The sequence below is a fragment of the Diadema antillarum genome, unplaced genomic scaffold (genome assembly GCF_040938485.1).
Source record: "Diadema antillarum isolate AM-2024a unplaced genomic scaffold, OU_Dant_1.0 scf00000191, whole genome shotgun sequence".
NCBI lineage: Eukaryota > Metazoa > Echinodermata > Echinoidea > Diadematoida > Diadematidae > Diadema > Diadema antillarum.
The window spans coordinates 999,360-1,024,540 of record NW_027271080.1 but is presented as its reverse complement, the minus strand read 5'-3'; the positions used below and the strand labels follow the sequence as shown (position 1 = coordinate 1,024,540).

At 38.3% G+C, this 25,181-nt stretch overlaps 2 protein-coding genes across 2 annotated transcripts; both read left to right on the top strand.

The window, feature by feature from the left end:
- Positions 1-794: 794 nt before the first annotated feature.
- Positions 795-6,174, top strand: LOC139723440 (uncharacterized). The gene is made up of 5 exons (XM_071634684.1): positions 795-1,981; positions 3,918-4,010; positions 5,142-5,285; positions 5,361-5,394; positions 5,938-6,174. Exons 1-5 carry the CDS (start codon positions 795-797, stop codon positions 6,172-6,174), a joined length of 1,695 nt encoding a protein of 564 aa, XP_071490785.1.
- Positions 6,175-12,225: 6,051 nt separating this feature from the next.
- LOC139723451 (proteasome inhibitor PI31 subunit-like) lies at positions 12,226-19,786 on the top strand. The gene is made up of 6 exons (XM_071634694.1): positions 12,226-12,390; positions 14,364-14,516; positions 15,549-15,631; positions 17,112-17,360; positions 17,887-18,036; positions 18,887-19,786. Exons 1-6 carry the CDS (start codon positions 12,253-12,255, stop codon positions 19,029-19,031), a joined length of 918 nt encoding a protein of 305 aa, XP_071490795.1. The 5' UTR covers positions 12,226-12,252; the 3' UTR covers positions 19,032-19,786.
- The last annotated feature ends 5,395 nt before the right edge of the window (positions 19,787-25,181 follow it).

The following is a 25,181-nucleotide window of genomic DNA, read 5'->3' as shown; positions in this document are numbered from 1 at the left end:
TCCACATTCGCCGCGACTGCTTAGCGCTGCCGATCTTGGCGCCTGGCCTACGTATACGGCGCCTGGGCCCGCTTGTTTCCTTTTTCTTTCCTTACGACCGGACGCAGACGTTATTTTACATCATACTTTTTCTGGCAACATTGGCATTGTACAGCAATAATGACAGACGAGTCGCTGCAGATTTTGGGCTCGAAATGCGGCTGAATATCGTGACAAAAATCAGGTTTTCGTTTTCATGTTTGGTGGTGACTGCGACTGCCGCTGGCCCAGCGTTTATCCACAAACAACAACGCTAAGTGACGTGAGGAAGCGAGAAGCGCGCCATATGCATTCATTTCACTCGGTACGGTCTCGGTCCGGACTATTAAAAGACTCTGCTGTGTTTTGTAAGTGTTGACTTGATCTTTGAGTATTTGATACGCCTCGCCTCCCTCTTCTCTTTTGTACTATTATCTCATGCGGTATATGCAGGAACTCTCGGCTCCACAGCACCACGTCCACGACGTCAAGTCAAGTCGTCTTGCAGAAGAACGGTTGTGGCGCCATACTATGGCGGGGGTTCTGAACTTGTTCAGTTGTTGAAGTGAATGTGCGATTGCGATGTGGAGTATTGAGTATACATGCCTCGCAAATGATTATAGTACGTGATCGTGAGGACTTTAGGAAGTAAAATCACAAGTATTCCTGGCTGTCTAGCTGTGCAATCTCCAGCTCCAGACAGACCCAAGGGCCATGTAATGTTGCAAGATAGTTTTTCAAGGCTTCGTCTATTTCCTGGTCCCGGCAAAGCAACCATGTCTGGGCACACCAGTGACAGTGTCATTTCAGACAATAGTGTCGTGGAGAGAGGTGCTCATTCTGCATCAAATGTCAATTTTCCATTCTTGATGCCTTCATCCCCAGCCAAAAGGACAGATGCATCAGCTTCAAAACTGAAAGGAGCAGTGTTCAGAATTAATAAAGTCAGTGCATCACCATTAAAGAGTGCATCACTTTTCTCACCACACCATCTTGCCAGGAAACATCATGATGATCACAATGTCAATGAGACAACTCTATCTCACTTCCCAACCCAACTACACCGACAGGAAAGATGCAGAAACGGTGGGCAACAGAAATTGTCGGTGGAGTTGTCAAGATTGTGTTCCAGCACTTTTGAGTCGGATTCAGACAATTCGTCCTGCATGTTTGCAGATGAGTCCTTTCTGTTTTCAGCCGAGTCGACAGAGATGGCAGACAGTGTGTTTGATGATGAAGGAGGATTGGATACAAGCCCCGAGAAATCACAAGTTGTCGCTATGTTATCGGAAGGCTCACAGAAATTTTGCCTCTCCGAAGCATTTCACAATCACAATTTTGGGCAAGAATCTGCTGTCTTGCACGGTGCCGCAATTGCAGGCAGTCCAACCAAGAGGCGAAGTGGAAAATATTCTGTTAGACGGGTAAAGAGTGCTTCATCCTTTCGACCATCCGCACGATATAATCCACTTGGCTTTTCCCCAAGAAAGCTCACACGCGTTCGGGAGAAGTGGTACAAAACTCGGACTGACCCCTGTTTATACCAGAGGAGTCAATGCAGCTTCGAGGACTTTAATCATCCCAACGAGACAAAGCGAGTCTTACACTTTCAAGATGTTGGGCAACGAGAGCTTGAGTTGCCTGATTGTGACAAACCTCACCTCATCAGAACAGAAACGCCCGAGTCTGGGTATGGTTCACTAAACTCTTCCCAACAAACCCCTGAGGTCACGGCAGCAATAACCCCGCTTCTTGCTTCTGTCGCAAATTCGGTGACGCTTAACCGAGCCAAAACCATTGCAGCTGACACCCCTGTATCTCTTCACCAAACTTTGTCCATCCGGCACCACAGCACTCCATTGCTGCCTTTTAAAAGATTCGACATCATTGCGAGTCTGCACGAGCATGAATCTAGTCTGGTGAATCGCATCCTCGCCTTCTTGGAACCTAGAGACCTTGTGGAGTAAGTTTTGCGTAAAACAATCATGCATGTTTTAAATGATTCAAAAGTCTTGATTAGTTACAGATTGGCCTTTTGGCGGGAGGGAGGCAGATTTAATTGGAAGGCAACTTGGAGACTTAAAATTGCATTAAAGCTCTTCTCAATGGTACACATACAGGTTCTTATCAACCAAATTTACCAGGACATTATTTTGGATGAGACAAGAGAGTTTTTTTTTTTTTGAAAGCAACAATAACAAGTCAAGATTGACTTATCTAACTAAGTCTTTACTCTAAATGTGTCTACACAAGATTTAAGGGGCCCCTGAAATCCAATTATGCATGTTGATTTGTGTTGATTTATACCCTTAACATCACTTTTGCGTAGAAACAAATATCTAGAAACATTTCATAATGATATATTTTTAACAATTTTTTTCTTATATTTTTCTGTGTTTCTGTGATATTAGTGTGACTAACAAAAGACATGGCGAGGGAACATGCAAGTTATGCTGAGTTGTGGGGAAGGTGCATTCCAATGTCTTTCGTTAAACATTTCAGTACTTTAGCAATGATTGACTGATAAGGTCATCTGAGGAATATTGGTTTGGAAGGATTTTTTGTGGGCGTTCCCAAGTAATCTGAAGAATAATAGAAGAAAAAATCGTTAAAATATGTGGAATGTTTCTAGATATTCGTTTCACCGCAAAATTGATGTTGAGGGTATCATAAATCAACACAAATCAACTATGCATTTGGATTTCAGGGGCCCTTTAAGTCTATATTGAAGTTCAAATCAGCTAGTGGTAGCAAGGCTTATTGTGAGGCTGTCAATATACAGTATTGTATTTTCAGATGTCTAACCTGTTTCTCGTGCTGTACTAAGATCTTTTCAGCATCTCCGTTATGTGTACCTAGGATGAACCTTCAAATCTTGACCATTTTAAACAGATTTGACACAAAACTGAAACACACTCCAGGTTTAATATCAGTCAGGTCTTGACTGGAAGAGATCCTATTAAATGCCTGATTACATCATGAAGAAACAAGGCAATCAGCTGACACTGTAATGTTAGAATCTGTACTCAGCTGATTATAAAAGAACACACTGCACAGTCACCATACTCATGGCCTATAAACATTGGACCCACCCCAGTTTCACAGTGCCCAATCTCTGTTTTGTTTAGGGGGCTTGATCTGAGTCAAAAGCTCAGGCACGATGACTTGGTAATCCCAATGATGTTATTTTGTCTCATTCCAGGCAGTATTTAGTTGGGTGAGGGCAGGGGGAGGGGGAGTTTAACGAGGGGCAAACCTCAGCCATTGTCAAGTGCCTGATGCACAGGTCCAACCTTGCTTCATGAATCAGTCATTCAAACACTTGTTAAACTTGCTCAGTAAAGACAACTTTGTATGTTGAATAAGAGTAGGGCAGTGACACATCGTTAAGAAAACCAACACCACCACCAACAACAACAACAAAGATTAAAGGGTGTGGAGGTTTGTAATGAGCCAAAAAGTAGGAGTGATAAAAACTGCAAAATTTGATACAGAATATTGGAAAGAAAAAGTGTGTTTCATTTTAGTGATGTGTAATTGTTCTTGATGTACCACTTAACATTTATTATCAGTATTTATGATCATTCAATTTTCTTTTTCTTGTTGTTTCAATGAAAATCATTGTTTCATGATGATGATGATGATGATGAGTAGCAAGTATGGGTATTGTCATTGCATTGCTATCATCTTATCTTTATCATTTCTTTTGTAACTATCATTGCAAGTACTGCAACTTGTATTCCTTTGTTTTTTTTATACCTAAGAAGATGCAAGAAACATGAGATCCAACTTTCTAGCAATTGTATGTGTTTTACAGTACTTTGCAAACTTGTCTTAGTGAAGGAGAGAGTACCTTGCGTGAACTGGAATGCTGATTTTCATGCAAATTTTGTCCACAGATTTTCTTCCGTCAGTTCCCACTGGAGAAGCATCTGTTCTAGTGATCATCATGCTGCTCCCATCCGTGACCTCTATCTCGAACAGAGGAAACGGTTCTACCAATCACATAAGGTAGTCATTTTGTTTGCCAGTTCAAAACAGTCACATAGTCTTCCATTCATTTTTAGCAGATTGCGAATGTACTTTAACCCTAACTGCAATGGGGGGGGGGGGGGGGGGGGGGGGCTGGGAGGCCCCCCCCTCCATACTTTCGGCGATTGCATCGCGACCGCTGGGAATTTCCAATTCTCGCTTCATGACTTTTTCCCCTGAAGTCTTGCGCACATTTTGATACCACATTTGTCCATATCGGACCTACCTAGGGGGTGTTATGGGCCAATTAGTATGCGCATGTCATTAAAACGGCTAATCGCTGCGTATATTTGTGTACAGTTACATACTGTCAATAGACCATGGCTTGCCTTACTTTATAAATTTTGCTCAGGAATTGGTTTTCCACTTGGTTCATGCTTCTATATTGTTCTGAAATAAATTGGGCAAAGTTTAGAAACAATGATATACATAAGGAATATACAACAATAGAAAACATAAGAAATAAAAACAATACAAGACATAACAAAAAGTTTTTTTTTTTTTTCGTTTTTTTCTCTCTCTGATTTATTTCACATTTGGGAAACATTATTCTTCATTATTACACAGTTTTCATGTAATTTTCTACTTGTTTAGGCTGAAATTATGAAAATATCCCCCAAATGCATAAAATATGCATTATGAATAATTAGCTAATTATGCAAAAAAAAATGCATAATTGATTAAAATAAATTACACCCTCAGATTCAGCACGCGAAGATCTATCAGCATGCAAATTGTCAAGTTCATCGGACATTGCGTTTTCGAGATCAATGGGGGGGGGGGGGGGGGGGGGGGGGTTAGCATTTTCATGGAGTCAAATAGCCCGGTACAGTAAGGGTTAAGTCTGTGTGTCCCTTTTGCAACTCTGAAAATTAGCTTCTTCTCATTGGCTGATATATTGTAGAGGAACAGGTAATTCAACCCTTTCTTCAGAGTAATAGAAAAAAAAAGAAGAAGAGAATTCATAATCACAGAAAATAAACAGAAATCCAGTGATGCGAAATGCTTTGGATGGGTCAGTTTTTTTTTATTTATCTTATATAATTTTCATTTCATTTATTTTGTTCCTCCACCAAACATGCTGCCCACAGGAAAAACCTTGGATCCAATGCCCAGAGTGGACGTCACATCACAGGATCGGGTACGCCCCTCGCCCCTGTCCAGCACCTTGGCAGACCAAGAGCCGAGAGTACACCCGTCCGTCCATCTTCAGTCTTTGAGAAGTTTGAGCAGGTATGACCACTAAAAATGTTGGGAGGCTTAATCCTTTTTGTGTCCTTGCAGTGAAAAAAACAAAAACAAAACAAAACTAAACTAAAACTTAAAAAAAAACATTTCGGCAAAGTGCAAGGCTTGCACTTTGGAAAACTTTTCTCGAAGTTTTGTCCTTTTTTTTCCCATTTATCAATATGCCAAATTTTTCTTCTTCCACGCCCTCTCCCCCCCCCCCCCCCGAAAAAAAAAAAAAAAAAGATATGGAAAGAAAATGACAATCATCAAAAGCTGTAATTGAAGTTTGACAAACCCAATTTGAGCCTTTGTCACTATTCTTGTGTAATGGAAATTTGTACACAACAGTGAAATGATGCTAATTACAAAATGGATCCTGAAAGATAAAAAAGTCATCATTTTTTTTTTTTTTTTTTGGGGGGGGGGGAGGGATATCTGATGAATAACTTTGAAAAATGAGCAATCATATCGTTCAATGTCAACAGGTCAACCAACTTATCATTTTGAATGACGCAGATTGCTCTGCAACTTTATTTAGTTCTTGACTTGGATGCACACATTTCAGATTGCAGTTCTAACCTTTCCCTTTGCAAGTAAAGTCTCTAATTTCTCCAGCTTTCATTTGTGTTAATGTGTTCGATGTTTGCATTTGACCAGTCTCTCCGGAAATGCAAGTGTGGGTCTCCTGCTCGCGTTGACACCAACTCTTCCATGGCCCAGTGCCTGAGTGTCCACTGTCAGCTTGAGTTCTGCACCAAGTGCCAGATGGGTTTCCACGGCAACAGCCCCTGTCCCACGGCCTCGGGGAGCAGGCGCTCAAGAGGACCTAGCGTGGGATCGAAGAAGAGCAAGAAAAACCTGCGCCGCCACTCGCGCCTCTCAAATGGCGACTGAGCAGCCCATTCCCATTGCCTTGGTGCCAAATTGACTAATTTTTTATCGGTGGAATTGATTTTGATGATATCAGTACTACACTTCCATCCTTTCTTATCAATCAGTAATTATTTTTCAATGCCATTCAATTCATTCCTGTTTTATACAATTATCATATCTTGCAATACCAGAGATGTTCATTTGTTCATGACATACTACGGTCAACCTTGCCGAAGTCGACCTCATGCAAGTCAAAGAATTGGTTAAAATCAGGAAAAAAAATGTGGAGGTGGATATAAACATTAATTTTGTTAACTTTATTACACAAGTAAAAATTAACGTGAGTTGAAGGATTTTCTATAGCCCCTGTGTATCTGACTTCGATGAGGTTGACAGTATGCATATGATGCCTGGATAAGTAAATGCAGTAAAAAAAAGAAAGAAAGACAGAAAGGTACATGAGCACTAGGATTTTTTTTAACTTGTGAAAAGTTTCTTATTCATGTCTGTTTTGGCACCTGGATAGTGATGGTGATGTTGGTGAATTTCTAAGTTTTGATACATCAACTTGAATCTAAATTATTCCTGTAACTATTCCATGTTTTTATGAGGGGCGATATTGGTTTGTTGTTGCTGTCTGTATGAATGTTTGCAATTTTCTTTTTCGTGTCTTCTTCCTAATTTAAAATGTAAAACGATATACTCTTGGCATTAAATTTTCAGGAATTGGAGCTGAAGGTCTTTTTCATGGCATGAAATTTTGCATTCAATGCATATAGTGTAGATAAGAACTTTTGTGTGCATTTAAATTTCAAGAATCTTGGCTCTTGCAAAATTAAAATGCACCAAAACATTTCTTGTTTTTACAGTATCTGACTGTAAACCAACCCCCCCCCCCCCCCCACAGGTTTAAAAGAAATCAAATAATGCATAATTTGCATTTGCAATCTGGAACCACTGCAACAAAATGAGAAGTTAGTATCATACATTTTCTAGAAGCAGTGCCACAGATTTGCATACCTGCACCTCCTTTTTTCTAAAAGCAGAAATTTTCCCGCATGTAATTTTTCATGTATGGTCAGGGTCGGTAGATGAATTTCATGTTTTAATTCTGTGGAATCAAAACATCGAAAAGTTGTATGTATAACAAACAAGAAAATTCTTTTTTTTTCTTCTTCTGAATAAGTCTGTCTCCATCAATCAGGTAAAGATTCTTGCAGACGGATTTGCATGTTATTTCTGCAATTGTTTCTTGAAGCTCAGTGTGCAAAAATTTCCACATTGCAAGTATTTCCACTTTTACAGAGTGTTTGAAGACTTCAACTGTTTTACTTTGAAACAGAAGTGATGAGCATGGGATGTGATCATGTATTCACCTCTTAGGTTTTCCAAAACAGTACTGTGGCTTTAATGTTAAGGCATTGTAATCCAGAACTTGCTTCATCAAGGAATAACACGTACTGGTAAACAGGAAATTTTACAGAGCAGCCACTTGCCTCATATGCCTTTATCACAGAGCCTTGTCAGTATTCTTTGTCACCTTCGCACACAGTATTTTTGTATTCATGATTTGTTTTATGAAATGTTTGGGGTTTGTGTGGTGTTACTGTGCACTGAGAGTTTGAACCATCATTTGTATGTAGGTGTTTTGTGACATACATGTACAGTCAACTCTGCATAAGTCAATCTTGATGGGACTTACTAAGGAAAATACATTGACTTTACGTGTATTATTTCCATGTGCATGCAGACGTCGAATATTGCCTAATAAGCAATATTCAACTTCTGCATGCACATAGGAATAATTCACTAAAGGCTATGAATGTATTAAGTTGGACTTTATATGGACATGGCTGGTTATTCAACGTACGTGCAGTCGACTTACGAGGAGTTGACTGTACTACATCTCACTGTAATACATGTAGTAAAATATTTTGCTCTGTTTGAACTCTTGTGCATTTTGCAATCTCATCTGCAATGCCAATATAAAAATCAGAATGTGCAAATGTTTTGTTAAACTTAAAGTGTTTAAGATCATATTATTTCTAGCATTTTTCTTTACAACAGTCACAGAAAATGAGGAAACATGAATTTCTCTTTCTTGTCTGAGTGTGAAGGCATGCAGTCAACTCTGCTTAAGTCGATCTTGACAGACTGAGTAATACGCATTTACTTAAGGCAATATTATACTTCTGCGATACTGTAAATGTCAAAATTTTCGCGTGTTTGATTTTTTGTGCTGAGTGGCTCAAAAACATATTCTCGGATTGCTGAATTTGCGCTGCGCAATTGTCAACCCATTCAAAATGTGCAGAGAAAATTGTGGAGATACTTTTGCGGGTTTTAGAATTTGCACTAGCCAGAAGTAGCGCGAAATACGCAAAAAAAAAAATGGCATACCGCTAAAATTTCTACATTTACAGTATTCAGCTTCAACATTTTTCAACCTCAGTATATACAGAGGAATACCCACATAAAGCTTTCAATGTAAATTAGGACTTTTTATTTTCATTGACTTTGCTGTTTATTTGACAGGCTGTTTGTGCTAATAGTATATGTGGGAGTTGACTGTATATTGCACAAAAAGTGTTGTATTCACAGAATAGCATGAATAATGATAATATAGAGGGTTTTTTCTTTCTGAGGTACTTGATTTACTTAGAAATGTTCAATTTTGTTTGTCTGCCTTACACTATGTCTCATTATTAAATTCCATTACCGGTACTGTAAAAGTGGATATTTCCGCGCGACTAATTTTTCGTGCTTGGCTGGGTAAGAAGAGTTTCGCGTGTTTTTAATTCCGCGGAATCAAGACATCATGCATAGGAACATATGGCAAGCAAAAATATTCGCGTGCTTTTATTTTCGCGCTAGTTTCTGGTTGCGCGAAATGCATGAAAATTTCCACTTTTACAGTATGAGGTAATTTGCAACTACAAAAATGCACACTCCCTTGCCACATTCAAATTCTGTCCAATGTGGAATGTGTATGAATATATTGTTTGAAAAGATTATGATAATGTGTTTATTTTGTGTGCACTGGTTTTCATTTTTCTTATGATACTTAATGGGTTATTCCTAACACATTCTGTTTGTGTGTGGTCAATTGACAACATACAATGTAGTAATTTGCATCAACCTATTCAGGGCACACATGGGTAATCCTCCTCAAACCTACTAGCATCAGCTAGATGAAGATTTGTCTTATGTTTATTTTTTATTCTCTTCATTTTGTCCTTACTTTTTCTTTGCAAAAGTTTTGAGCACTGTTCTACCATTGAGAAAGACACCTCAACATTTTGACTCACATTAATTTGAACTCTGTGTAAATCATGTGAGTCAGGATTCTAAAGTAATCTCACTAATTGCAGCAATGATGAAGAAACTTTTGCAATCCCTTCTTCTGCAAGCAGCATTGCTTGAATTATATACCTCTGGTACAATGTCGTATGGCAGTTTCATGTATTTTAACTCAGATTTCATATGTATAGCACTTTTCTTACTGCATTTTCAATACAATCATACATTCAGTACCTCATATTGTAACATGTCATCGTGATCAAGGAAGCATGTAGTTCCACAAAAAAAGTGTGTGTACATGTACAAGTAGCATAAGATTACAATGTGCACATGCTTACTTGCAAACTCTGATGTCTAATGAAATTGTAGTCCCTAAACAGTAAAGCATACATTTGGCAGGGCTGCACACTAACCCATTTTTTCTACTGGTCTGACAGACAGGTCGGACCAGTAGGTACCAAGTTTTTCAATTTTTTCACTAGTCCATTCCTGAAAGTGTTACTGGTCCAACAGTAATTTTTACTGGTCAGGGACTATCGGACCAGTACCAGTGTGCAGTGTTGCATTTGGGCTATTTATTGGTGCCCAGGTAAATTTGAATTTTTGGAATTATGTGCAGTATTATTGTGTCAGTCCACTGCCTTGATGTTATATGATGACATACAGTGTGTGCATACATGCACAGTGTATTACAGTACTGAATATACCAAAACATTTGCCAAGCTTATTTTTAGCTTTATGGAAGTATGCAATGACAGCATTTTTACACTAATAAAGTATTGTTTATATGCAGCAAAAGAGCAAAACAAAAAAGAAAACATGATTCTTCTGTCACAGGGAGTAAAACATTATTTAAGTTGCCCCCCCCCCCCCCCCCCCCCCCCCCGTGCAGAATGTATTGGTAATTGGTGCACTGTCTTGCTAATGAACTTGTACATAAGTTCTTTATAATGTGTTTATGCATTTCATATATAAGCACATTGTCATTATAATGAATGACTTTTCTTGCCCCCTAAAGCTCCTTGTATTTTAGTGTTTTTCAAAAACCTGATATATCAGAATTTTGGTAAAACAAAGTTACCGTAACAGCTTTCACAAGAAAGACCACTGTGAGGTCTCCATCAAGCCAAGTTACGAAGGTCTTGTGAAAGAAAAGAACAACTTGTAAAGATGCACAGTACCAAGGTCATGTCCTTAAAGTAGTATCAGAAAGAAATTCCCTTTCACCTGATGTAAAGTGGTTTACAGTTCATAATTCCAAAGGTTCATTAGCTGGTATGCATCTTTTCTTTTTCAGATTAACGAACCGTCGGAATAACAAACCTTCAGAATAATGCGACAAATGTTTGGATTAATGAACATCTATGTATGGGGATTGACTTTGTGTGTTTTGGAATAATGAACTTACGGAATAATGAATATCACCCGTACAGTAGACATGTACGTAAGTAGCAAATGAGTAAACTGGTCAATAATGTTCGGTCTTCCTTCATTCCCACTTCAATATGTACACATAACTTCTGTACCCATTCCATATTGTTATTGAATAAATTAATGTTTTATTACAATTTACAGAGAAAGTTTGCATTGTAGACTCCTTACCAGTATTTGCCACATAATTGTTTCTGTTGGTGCTGAAGGAAATGTTATGCATCCATTTTCTAGCTGACAGTTTTCCACTATTTAAAAAAAAAAGTGATGCTGTTTTGTTGTTTGTTTGATGTTATTTGTTTGGGTTACAGCATTTTATCTGAGTGAAATGCACCTGTTGCTTATCAATCTCCTTTGCCACTGAACCCTGAGTTGCTCTGCCACGTCAGTCACCACAAGCATTGACATACCATATGCAATTCTGTACACCAACCTCCAAATTTTCTTAAACTGGAATACAATGTAAATAAATCCAACAAAATTGAATGGCAGAGATTCCATTAAAATCATACCTGATGATAGAAAGTTCAAATGTTTTCAAAAAGCAGTGGTACATGTATGCTAAGAGCAACCATATATGCACACTACTCCATCAGGAGACTATATCACCACCACTCAAGTCTATTTGAATATGTACACAAAATCTTCACTAAATTTCTTTAATACGAGATCTTTAATATGAGATCTTGCAGTTTCCTGGCAGAAATCACTTTTAGGGAGAAAGAGGTTGTGCTTGGTACAACCATGTAGTGCTAGGTTATGGACCGAGAACATTTTTTTTCTTTATTTTTTAAAGTTCCATGCAGGGAATATTTCTGGTTTTACACTACAATTGTATTTGTTTTTAAAGGCACTCCCCCCCCCCCCCGATTGCTTTTCTAGTTTTTGTTTTTGTTTCTTTTTGGAAACTACTGGTATGTCACAAAGTTTCTCATTAGAATTACTCTCTCCAAATACAAGTTGTAGTATAACTATGAATATGAAAATAACCAAAGGAAAAAAAAGAAAACACAGAAAAAACTTTTGGCTGATGTTTTGTACACCTTTTTTGCTGGGATTTCTTTTGTTAGATACAATTTATTGAAATCTGCTAGTGTATATCAAACTGAACGTACAATGATTATGTCAGTACCTCATCTTCGGTTGTTTACAATGTATTTGACAAGTTTTAAGCTTTTGATAAAACGGGCCCATCTAGTTAATTACCCCTTTTCGAAAATGCACGAATCCAAAACTTTCTGAGAGACAGGACGCAATCACTTCTCGAGTGTACGTCGTTCACGTGATGTGTGAAAGTAGGGCACTGAGATATTGTTGCATTCAAGATTTCCACACGATTGTTTTGGTAATCATGAATTTGCGATAACGATGGCAAATTCCCCGGGCCTCGAGTTACTCTTCGCGAGTGTTCAATCTCAACTTCAGTCAGAAAATGATGCCTTAGTCTGCTATATTCACTGGAATCTTGTTCATCAGGGATTCAAGTGCATTGGTAAAGGTGACGAGGTAATTTACCCTGGATAGTTTTGCTGACTTGCAGGTTGTTTCTTCCGACTGCGCTGGATTGCTCAGTCCCGCACGCCTACATTTTTGTAGAGAAAGCAGTTTACTTGTTTCTGCATTAAAAAAAAAAGATTAAAAAAAATGACATTCTAAGACAAGTTATAATTATCTATGTCTCGCATGAATTAATTATGATGCGTACCAATAACTAGGTAGCACGTATACATGTATGAATCATCCTGTACATGTTGGAATCATCCTGTACTAGCATTGCTGTTGAAAAAATACGGAATAAATCGATTTAGACTCTACAACTAGATCTAAATTCTAACTGCTATAGAATCTAGACTAGATCTACTGTTTAGTGTTAAACTTAATGTCAAGTGATAATGTACTGGTAGTAGTGGTAGTGTAAACTATAGAAGTTAGAGTCTAATTAGACAATGTCAACCCTTGCGGCTTGGGCCTTGTCCTTGAGACAGTGCAGTCAGTAAATTCAAATGATGATATAGATTCTAGATCTAAAGAGAGTGTGAAGTCAGATCATCAAAACCGGTCAAAACGATCGGATAAATTTTATCTGTTTTTGGCATAGTTTTGTACTTAGTCCAAAGTATCACCTATCACCCATCTGCCGAAATTTCGAAGCTAACATTAACAATGATCAAAGGAAAAACGAAATGATTTTCTGACTTTCAGCAATGCCAATGCCAATGGAACAGAAGCGTGTCCAAGACTCCAAGAGTCTTGGACACTAAATCCAAATCTTGGAGTCCAAGATTTGGATTTAGTGTCGCAGCTAGACTCCACCCCTACTATTTACTAAGAAGGATCAAGGATGGAGTGATTGGTCAGTGCGCGGCATTCTGGTTACTGATTGCTTGTGCTTAGACCGCTGGCACTAAGCTTGAATGAACATCCCGGAGCTCCGGGATGTTCATTCAAGCTAAGTGCCAGCGGTGCGGAGGTTGCTAGGAGCGTACCTTCTATTGTCTGCCAACTGTCTTGCCTCCCCTTGATCATGATAGCATCGGAAGGAAAACTTTGAAGGTAGTTTTCTCGAAATGCTGATTTTGTAACTCACTCGACATGCACTTATAAAATCATTGATATCTCTGAAATCGAGTACTTTTATGAGTCATGTTTTATATGAACTTAAAGTGGAAGTGTAGGAATCAGGGAATATTTTGAATCGTTTTGTTGTAGCCGGTCACATTTACTGTAAAACGATTAATGTTCGCGTGCATTTTAATTTCGCGAATTTGGCGAGTGCCAAGATTCGCGGAATTAAAATGCATGCGAAAGTTCTTGTCTACACTATATACATTGAATGCCAGTGGCAGTTTGCGACAATTTCATGCCGCAAAAAAGGCCGTCGGCTCCAGTTCGCGAAAAATTCATAATGCGAATATATCATGTTGTACAGTAGTTATTTTCTACTCTAGATGTCTATGACTATGACAAGTGATGATGATGGGCTGTAGACAAAAACTCAACCTAGATTTAGAAATCTATATTTACTGGTGAAAAGACTAAATTAGAATAGATCTAGGCCTATAGATCAAAAGTTGTATTGTCAGTTGGTGATGGTTTTCTACTGGTATAACTTGCTCTGCACTATGATCATTCTTACTGATATTCAAAGTGAGCTTCTAATTTAAACAGTTTATTTTGTGTTTTTAGTACAATTTGATGGAATATTTAATACCATGAGCACGAGAAGAGCTGTAGGAGAGTGCATCTGATGGCAAGTGAACTGTCACATGCTTGTCAGCATTGTATTACTATAGTTATAGGTTATTTAATGCTCCATCTCTTATGATGATGTGTTTCCTTTCGGGAACTTTCAAAGGTTTTTTTTTTTTTTTTCCTTTTGTCACAGTCCTGTGGTGTTAAACACATGCAATTCCATACCAAGGAAAAAAAACTGTCAAAATCTATTACTACTGCTTCTTTCTCCCTACTTTTACTCCCAGACACCTGCATCAATCAAGAGGAGTGAGATTCTGCCGCCATCGTGGAACGGTTCTCAGGAGGAGTACACTCTGCACTATGTACCGGGCGACTCAGAAGACAAGTTCCTTCTCAAGTGCCTTGCAGTGGAAGAGGCGCTCTTCTCAAATTTCATGGTGATTTTCTCAAGTTTATGGTGTATTGCCTGAATGTAGTTGGTGGATCTTAGATACCTGCAAGTCCTAGTATTTGCAAATCAAATGTTTTTTTGTTTTTTTTTTGGTATGGAGATAATTGCTCAGCAGACATGAAAGATTTTGACGTGGCAAGATCAACCTAATAAGGGTAGATGTTGTGAAATGTTATGACTCCGAGTATACATTGTACATGTATCTCACCATTTCTCATCTCAGTGCAACAATAACACAAAAACCACAGGAAATTTGTCAGATGAATTTAGTAGCCCACATGATGCATACATTGCACTCTCAATTTCTCTCAGTAGAGACATTTTCTGAGTGTGGGGGGGGGGGGGGTAGTTATAAGCTACTGGTGGAGTGTCTTAAGAATAGTCTGCATTACCTACAGAGGTTGTGTGGTGGTGTATCACATGAATAGATTGAACTTGAACATACAAGTTGTGGAATATCAAGGTGAATGTACAAATGTAAAGTTACTTGAGTTTATATCAGAGATATGCACTTTGTATTTCGGAACCCTATCGATACTTAAATTATCTAGAGTTCAGAAGACCATCCATTAAGAAGGAAAAAAAAAAAGAATGCGATCAAAATATTACTCCTTTGAATGATAAACATTTATAATGTCAACCAAATTTCAGATTCTTACCAAGGACATTCTATATTGCGAATTCTATGATATTGAAAGGTAGCATGTGTGAGTTATAGCTTTAAATGGCAGACAAATATCCTTAGCTTTGCAACTGTGCAAGATTATTTAAAGTCTCATTATATTTTCCTAAGTCATGAAAATAGAAAACATAATAGACTTCTGTTATGTGTATGTCTATTTGTAAATTGTGCTGTTTTGTTCTTTTGAGAATTCATTGTACTTCCTTGCATCCTGACAGATTTTTTGTTTGTTTGTTTGTGTATTTGTTTGTTTGTTTGTTTGAGTTTTTACAGAGAACTGCTTTGACTAACTTTCATTATATCCTTTTTCTCTTTTAATTATTGTTTCTTCTTCAGCGAATGAAAGATGAGAAAGTGACAAGTGTGTCTCTGGATGTCAAACAGTTTGTGGACAAAGAACATTTACATGACTTCGAAAGGTAAGAGAACACTAAAGTTCATCCAGGTTGAGAGTGAGAGATAATTGTTTCTGTCTTCATACATGTATGAATAAAGTATTGTCGGGTCCTTGGCCCACAGCCATCTACATGTATGCACAGGGTTTGGCCAACTCGGTTTAGGCTGGTCATAGCATCTTGTAAAAGTGGAAATTTTTGCGGTGTTGAAATTTTCGCGCATTTCGCGCAACCAGAAACTAGCGCGAAAATAAAAGCATGCGAATATTTTTGCTTGCTATGTGTTCCTATACGTGATGTCTTGATTCCGCGGAATTTAAAACATGTGAAACTCTTCTTACCCGGCCAAGCGCGAAAAATTAGTCGCGCGAAAATATCCACTTTTACAGTAGCATGCAGTTGTTTGGTACATGCTTGCCTATTCAGACTCAACTTCATGCTGCCAACATGCTACCCACTTGAGCACAGTTTACCAGACTCTATGTATAAATGGCACTGCCATTTTGTGTACTGGTATTTGTTGTTTGCTTGGTTCATTATGTTGCTGGTGTTGCCCATTTTTTTCTTTCTTTTTTTTTATACAGTCCACCCCTGCTGTGTTTTTCTTTTTTTTTCAATGCAATGTTCTCTTATATTTCTTTTTATCCTTCTTGAATTGGCATACATTGTAGTCGCCAAGGATGTGGCATCATTTGATCAGTTCAGCGCAGCAAACTAGGAGGAGCTGATTAATGTTAAATAGTAGTGATAGAATGTGCCAAAGGTATTGGAGGCTATGAGGTGTAGATTGTCCCAGTTATAACTTTAAAAATATGTGCAATTCATTCCTGGGGTGGGGGGGGGGGACTTTTTTTACCCTGGAAGTGCGTAAGTGGCACTAGAAAGAAATAGATAGAAACGTTGAAGTGTGAGCGCAGTAAGGCTTTGTTTTGTTTTGTGGAATGAGAAAGATGAGCTGAAGGCTTTTTTTCCTTTTATTTTGCTTGTCAGCTCATGAAACCTGGAAGTGCCCCCCCCCCACCCCTTTTGAAAACTTGGCGCCAGCGGTGGACATTATTATCAGTTGATCCAATGCACTAAATTTCTGTCCTCCAGATGTACTGTATCAGTATGAGAAATAGAAGCACAGGTCACTGATTGCAATCAGGGAATCTGTAATCAAATGTAATACATCTTTTCAGATCTCTTAAAGTCCTTTTTGATGTCAAACAAGGGTAAACTCCTTTTGGAAATGTATAGGGACCAAGATGTGGTAATATAATTCTATTGATATCTTTTGAATTTAAGAAAAAGTGAATGTCATGTTTTCTTCTACAAATAATTCATCAATTGATTAAAGCGATGAAATATACATTTTTTTAAACACATGTATATAAACATATCTACAAAGGTATTACTTTGGTCTTGTGAAATATACACTAGGTGACAATGGTTTTATAACCACATTATCCAGACTGTACAATTCATGACATAAACTGTGGATGATAATGTGATTGCCCATCAGGGTGTACAAAGATCTGACTCTCCTCCGACGCATTCTGGAGGATGACCTCATCTCCCCACTGAAGAGGGAGGAGAAGGCGGCGTCAGCCGGTCCGTCCGAGCAGAGCACGAGTGCGTCGTCAAGGAGGCACCCCGGGCAAGAGAGAGATGGGAGAGAAACAAACCCACTGAGGGACGAGGACCCACTCAGAGATGATGACCCCCTGAGAGTACCCCACAGGCTGCCCGGACAGAGGGGTAATCCCGAGTGGTGAGCATGGAGGATAAGTGATAGTAATAGTAATAGTAATAGTAATAGTAATAGTAATAGTAGTAGTAATAGTAATAGTAATAGTAATAGTAATAGTAATAGTAATAGTAATAGTTAGGTAATAGTAATAGTAATAGTAATGATAATAGTAACAGTAACAGTAATAGTAATAGTAATAGTTACGTAATAGTAATAGTAAAGATAATAGTAACAGTAACAGTAACAGTAATAGTATAAGTAATAGTATTATAATAATTTGATAGTAGTAGTAGTAGTACACGGTTGTAGTAGTAGTAGTAAGAATGATGATGATAATGATAATAACAGTAATAATACTGATAATATTGATAATGATAATAATGATAATGAAAATGATGATAACAATAGTGATGATATCAATTTCTAAAGCGCAAAACCTATGTACATACATTCTTCTGTGCCACAAAAGCTTCTGCTATGCTTTCTAATTTCTGCATTCTAATTTCTGTGTTTTGCTTAAATATTCCTCTCATCTATGACTGTAAAGGGGACAGCCAGTGGATCCTTTCTCGGTGGGTCGTAGCGACTTGGACCCGTTCAGTGGTGGCGGGTCGGGGATGCTGATGGATCCGTTCCGCAGCGGGATGCCTCATAGAGGAATTGACCCCGGCATCGGAATGCCTGGAAGATTGCCAAGGTGAGTGGGAGCAGACTTGATGAGGTCAGGGGTCAAACAGGGGTGTGGTCTCAATCCCAGTCAATTCGGTATCCATTCTTCGATTCTCCGATTTTCCAAGTTCAAAATGAGTAGAGTGAAACTAATACAGTTATTTCAACACAGTCGGACATAAAATAAAGTTGTACAGGGAGACCTTACTATAGCGAGGTTTGCGGGCACCATTAGTTTTACTTTGTTATAACTGGTACCTAATTGTTAACAGGCTATAAAAGAGACAAACAAAATAGAGTAGTGAATACAAAATACAGTACATGTGGTGAAAATTGGGACTGCCAAATCCACCTCAGTAAGAGCAGTACATTGTACCTCATTGTAAGTTAGATTGATATAACTGGGTACACCTGTTGCATTATACTTGTATTGCTCGCACAAAGCAGGGCTATAATATTTGTGTGTAAATTCCATTTTATAGACCTGTTGATCTATAAGAGGGGAAAATCATTTTCTTTCCTTTCAAGCATGAAAGGAGTTAATTGGCAACATAAGGTAGAATGCCACTACAACACCAATTCCTTTGTCTGAAGTGCCTTCTATTTTGTGCTACCAACAACTTTGATGGGACAAGCCGTCAAATTGGTACAATTGTGTTGTGACTTTTGACATGTTAAGCTCTGATAGTCTATGTCATTTCATGGGCTTCATCCCAAATGACTCCCTGTGCTAGGATATTTGCGCCTATCTAAGAGGTTTATGAGCTTGTTTCATATATTCCCCATCTCTCATTTCTCTTTCTCATATCCATATTGCTTGCCCCCGCGATAATCCGGCGGAAACACATACCGACATCCACATTCATGATCGTACACAGAGGTGCCGTGCCTCCCGGAGCTCGCTTCGATCCCATCGGACCCCCGAGACCGATGGGCCCAGGAGGTGGACCCGCGGGCGGCTTCCTTGGCGATCCCGATCCCGACCACCTACCGCCTCCCGGCTACGACGACATGTTCATGTGAACGAGTGCGAACAGACCTTGCAGCCAGTGGGCATCTGCAACAGTCTCTCTGTTTATGATTGTTGAGATGGACTAAAAATCTTCTGAGAGCGACTTCGATGATTGCAGGCGCCATTCGCTTCAGAAGTATAGGAATACTCTCTGGCGAATGCAGAGTATTATGGGAGGACCTGAAATGTTATCAATTTATCTTTTGAGATTTACCAACAACTTCCATCATATCGGAGTCCCTGGGACCGCCTGTTCTTTTCTGTTAAATCGAAATTTTGCTACAGCTGAACAGTCATATATATATAAAGATGTGTAGATGATAATTCTAGGGACCTGAATGTTTAGGAATACAGTCAACCTTGCCTAAGTTCAAATTACATTTATTTGGACTGATGAAATAAACGTTGCTTCAACTTAGAGAAAATTTGACTTATGAGAGATTAAAGCAGTAGATTATAAGGAGAAGAGGACGTGAAAAGACCTTTGACTTAGGCGATTATTCGACTTATGTGAGGTCGACTTAAGCAAGATTGACTGTACTTCGTACAGTGAAACCCCGTTATAACGAGGTCCGTGGGACGGGCGATATTACCTCGTTATAACCGGTACCTCTTTATAACCGTACGCATCAAAAACAAAGAAAAACATAAGCACGACATCGGAATATACCCATCAATGAAAGAAACTTAAGAACATCCTTTGTGTTGTTATTACACAATTATGGATCATTATTATTGAGATAATAAAGGGAAATTATTTGTGAATTAGACGAAAAAGTAGAGGTTGAAATGAGATAATCCGAAAATCTCTTCGCGTTTTGTACATCCGTTCTTGAAAAATATGCGACAGGATTGAATGTGGAAGGTTACGTTGTGATCCTTTTTACGCAAATCTGTACCTCATAGACCATTCTGAGAGAAAGAAAAATCTTCATTGTGAAATGCAGTGTTAAAATTGTGATAATGAGCAAACCCAGATCTATTCAAACTAATAAATACGTTTGTTTCTTTTTCTGATTTAGGTTAACATGCGTTATTCAACTATTTTTTACGCTACTGTCACCTGGCGAGATCGCGATAATTTCAGAGTAACATACATGCGTTGTCTACCGTAAACTTGAGAGGTGTTCTATGCTGTTGGAGCCCAGCGGGAATTCGATAATTTCATGAATCATTTCGGCTGTAATTTTATACAATGTATGATCATTGCGTCCAACGGGATTAAAAATGCGTTCTTTATTTTCTTTCGAAAATCTCTTCGCGTTTTGTACATCCTTGAACTGATAAATGCGTTTGTTTCTTCTTCCGAACACCGATTAAGTAGGTTAACATGCGTTATTCAACTATTTTTACGCTACTGTCACCCGGCAAGATCGCGATAGTTATTTCGGCTTTAATCATACACACTCATATTTAAATTATCATTTGTTAAATGATAATGAACAAATCCAGATCTATTCAAATTAATAAATGCGTTTGTTTCTTTTTCTGAACACCGATTGAGTAGGTTAACATGCGTTATTCAACTATTTTTACGCTACTGTCACCCGACGAGATCGCGATGATTTCATTAATTATTTCGGCTTTAATCATACACACTCATATTTAAATTTTCATTTGTTAAATGATAATGAACAAATCCAGATCTATTCAAATTAATAAATGCGTTTGTTTCTTTTTCTATTTTTACGCTACTGTCACCCGACGGGATCGCGATGATTTCATTAATTGTTTCAGCTTTAATCATCCACACTCATATTTGCTAAGCAGCAAAAGAACTGGAAGTCGGAACTAAAAATGGAAAGGATATAATAATGAGTTGCACACGCATTCCAATTGTCCATTTTTGGCCACTTAGTGTCGCTACATGAAAAGTTTTTGAATGCGTTATCTTTTTTTTTTTTTCTCGTTGCGATGTGGTCTGCCCTAATATCACGCACGCGTATCTCGCGGAAAAGAAAATCGAATGATTATGTTTAATGATTTAGTAGGAACATCGGAAGGCATTCCTGTGTCTTATCGCGTGATTTAGAAGAAAACATGGAAGGAACGGTTCTCTGTAAAACGGAAAAAGACGTGGATAGCGTGAATTCGGTTTTCAGGGTTTCGTTTGTCGCGTGTTTGAAAGCGGCACTGTAGTTAAGAAATGGAACCTCGTTATATCCGATCAAATTGCTTATGTTTTTCTTGATCATGATGCACCGAAATTGTCCTCGCTATAACCGGAATCTCGTTATAACCAAACATGTTTATAACCGATTCGTTCTGCCATAGGTTTACACGCAAAGGAAAACGGGACCGACGCGATCACCTCGTTATAAGCAGTTCCTCGTTATAACCGAACTCGTTATAACGGGGTTTCACTGTATCAAGAATTTCATTGTAACCATGTTCATTATAATGGGAGTGCACAGTCCTGCTTTGCATTGCATGTTGGACACTCGCCCAGCAAGCCTGTTACAATGCTCCAGTTTATGGTAGTGATGCTGATACTATATTTGCATGTCAAATTAGAGGAGCATTTAGCAGAAAGATATGCCATGTCACAAATATTCTCATAGCCCAAACTTTCTTACCACTATCGCTTACATATTCACTGATATGTTGTATTTGATATTCATTGCTTGCATGATTCTTTACAGCTGTCTATCACTATCAAACAACAACTTGAAAATGTTGTCAGCAGTTTACATTGGTATACACTGTACATGTATTTCCATGTGATAATAATGCGAAAAGCATCTAATGACATTTGTGCAAGAATTGTTTCAACAAGGAAATCACCCAAAGCCAGAAAGCATGTGAAGGAAACTACATAATATTCCTAGTCCCCTATACACACAACTGCATACTGTAAAAGTGGAAATTTTCGCGGTGTTCAAAGTTTCGCGCATTTCGCGCAGCCAGAAAAAAGCGCGAAAATAAAAGCACATGAATATTTTTGCTTGCCATATGTGCCTGTGCGTGATGTCTTGATTCCGCGGAATTAAAAACACGTGAAACTCTTCCGACCAGGCCAAGCGCGAAAAATTAGTCACGCGAAAATATCCACTTTTACAGTATTTATTCTAGAGGGTACATTGTTTTGTGTTGCCATGTTATAACTCACTTTAGGTATGCCAGCCTTCTCCTTCAAGATTTTTGTTTGTTTGTTTGTTGTTATGTGTTGTTTGTTTGTTGTTGTTGTTGTTTTTTTGGGGGGGGGGGATTGTGTGTGTGTGTGTGTGTGTGTTATGGTTTTTTTTTGTACATCCATTTGTTTGTGTGTGTGTTTGTGTGAGTTTGTGTTTGTGTGTGTGGGTATGTATGTGTATAAATTCATTTGGCATAAAATTGAGTTCCCCATAAATTGGCTTTTCTGTGAGTAAACCACCAAAACTGTCAGAAGCTTAAGTAGTTTAATTGGGACTTTGATTCATTGGTTGTAAGTTGTCATTTACTTCACCTTTTTGCATAATCAGTTTAATATACATTCTGTACCATACTGGTAGACTGTAAAACGGAAGTTATTTACAGATACATAAAAGACAGATTTTTTTTTTTTTTTGTAGGCCACATAAAGCTATATAATGCATATATCTTCATTCTTTCTTTCATCATTTGTCTTCATGATTCAAATTGTGATAGATTTGTTTCCTTATTTACTAAATATGGATGAGCAGTTGTTGTTTTTCACAGAAATGTAATTATTGCAGATACTACTGCTATTTAGTACATGTTTAGCTCTAAGCTGTGCAATTGCCTGAATTAAAATCAATTCCATGTTATGAGGATTTTTGTGCATTGATTTGTCTTCCAATTGTGTGAAGATCTGAAAAAGGCCTGTCCATTTTTTCCCATTCCTTACAATGAAAACATATACCATGTAGTACAAACACACACACACACACACACACACAGGCACACAGATCAAATTGAAAACAGTCAAACTTGTTTTAGTGACCACCTGTCTTAAACTGCCCCCTGTTCACACACTAAAAAATCCCCTGTACAGAAATCATTACGGTAAGGCGAAAGGGGTCCATACACAAGTACATAGCTACTGTCTGCCCATCAAAAGCAGCAAATACCACTCATTTTGTTCCTGTCATAGTCAAACTGCAGCGTTGGTAGATATGGAATAGGCATGAAATAAAGGTTCATATTTTGACTATTTTTGAAAGAAAAAAGAAGATAAAATGAAAATGAGAAGTCCCCTGGTGGACGAAACCCATTTGTATTATGTACAAATTTTTAAGCTAATGCATGAAATCAATTAATTGAGTACATACAATGTATGTTTATCATATCGTGACCAAGTGCTCATGCTTGGCTCTCAAGTCCAACTGCGGGAATTTATAATGGTTTGTTGCAGTATCAATATTTCACTCTATACCATACACCTGTGAAGAATCTGGTAAATTTCAACCATTATTTCATGCCTATTCCATATCAGCCAACACAGCAGTTTGACTAACGGGAACAAAATGACAGTGATATTTGCTGCTTTTTATGAGTGGACATACAGTGTAACATAGGGAGCCGTGATATGGTTTACTACAATGTTCGTAATCGATAATTGTAATCTAATGCAGTGGTTAACCATGTATGGAGCACACTCCGTCCGACATTGGATTGCCATGCTATGTAGAACGGGGCCTAGAATGATTTAGAGGATCGGCAGTTCTTGTATTTGCCTTCCCCCCCCCCCCCCCCCACTTGTTATATAAAAATGTTGTTGTAGCTGAACAAATACAATATACAGTGTACATGTATAAAGATAACTAGGTAATCGTTTTTGGACCTGAAAAAATTTTGTTTTGAACATGCTCATTATAATGGAAAGGCACTGTACTGATAAGTTTTCGCGAATAAGTTTGTGTGTGCTTGTGCATATGTGTGTGTGTTCAGAACGTTCAAGATGTTTTAAGATAGCAACTTCTTGCCTGAATGGCAACTTCCCATAGCAACAGCCAATCAGGAAACTGGACTCTTTGTTACCACGACAATTGCCATTCCAGCAAGAGGCGCTATCAATTGTCAACTTTTTATGAAATTAGGTCCAGTTGCGTGCACCGACAAACAACTATTAAGCACATGTTATTACTGGTACGCACATCACACCCACGGAACATCACATACTAGTACTGTTAAATAAGACATTTTCGCGGCATGAAATTTTTGCGAATTGGAGCCGACGGCCTTTTTCGCGGCATGAAATTTTCGCGAGTTGCCTCTAACATTCAATGTGTGTAGTGTACACAAGAACTTTCAAGTGAATTTTAATTTTGGAAATCTTGGGTCTCGCGAAATCCCCAAATTAAAATGCACGCGAACATTCCTCGTTTTACACTACTTCCAATTTCATCCTCTCTTCATTCGGCGCTGGTCCTTGCATACCAAAAAAAAATGAATGCATACTCCATTAATGAGACACTGACAGCATCACCTTTGTTTTCCACTTTTTATTTCAGAAGTTTTCTGCTTTTCTTTACATAACATGAATAAAAGCGTTATGTTGCCAATATACATCTCGTTACCCAAGTGACCTCCCTGTTCTCCTACGTTATTGAGAAATTCATTTCACTTTTTATTCACTTTTCTTTATCTCTAGATCAGATCGTATTTGGTGAGATTGTGAGGGGAGCGGGGGGAAATAAAAACACTGAACGAATACACAAACAGATCAGAAATCAACATTTAAAATGTCCCCACCAAAGAATCAACATTCAAAATTCTACATTAAAAAATTCTCGAGTGAAACCCACCGGAGTTATAAGTGTGTGATTACAACATAAATACTTAGCAATATAAACATTTACAATCCAATCCATAATTTGTCGCATAGCATTACAACGAGAAATCTTCCTTTTTCGCTGCATTGTTTCATAATATGGTACAATTCAACGGCAAATATTCATTCAAAGAGTTGAGCGTACATAGGCATACAACCACGAGTGCATAAAAGTCAATTTGAATAAACGGGTAACGGTTTACAAAATAAAGGTACAAAAGTGCAGTCTTGTTTACTTCACGACCAGAGGGAGCTGAATTCACAGATGCTGCCGGCCGCGGGGTAGAGGGTTGCCTAGAACGTGGAACAAAGTCGGCGAATTTTGAACGCCACGCGGAACAAATTTCTTCGAATATATTGCGGAGAGCAGAAACCGGCAGCTTGTACG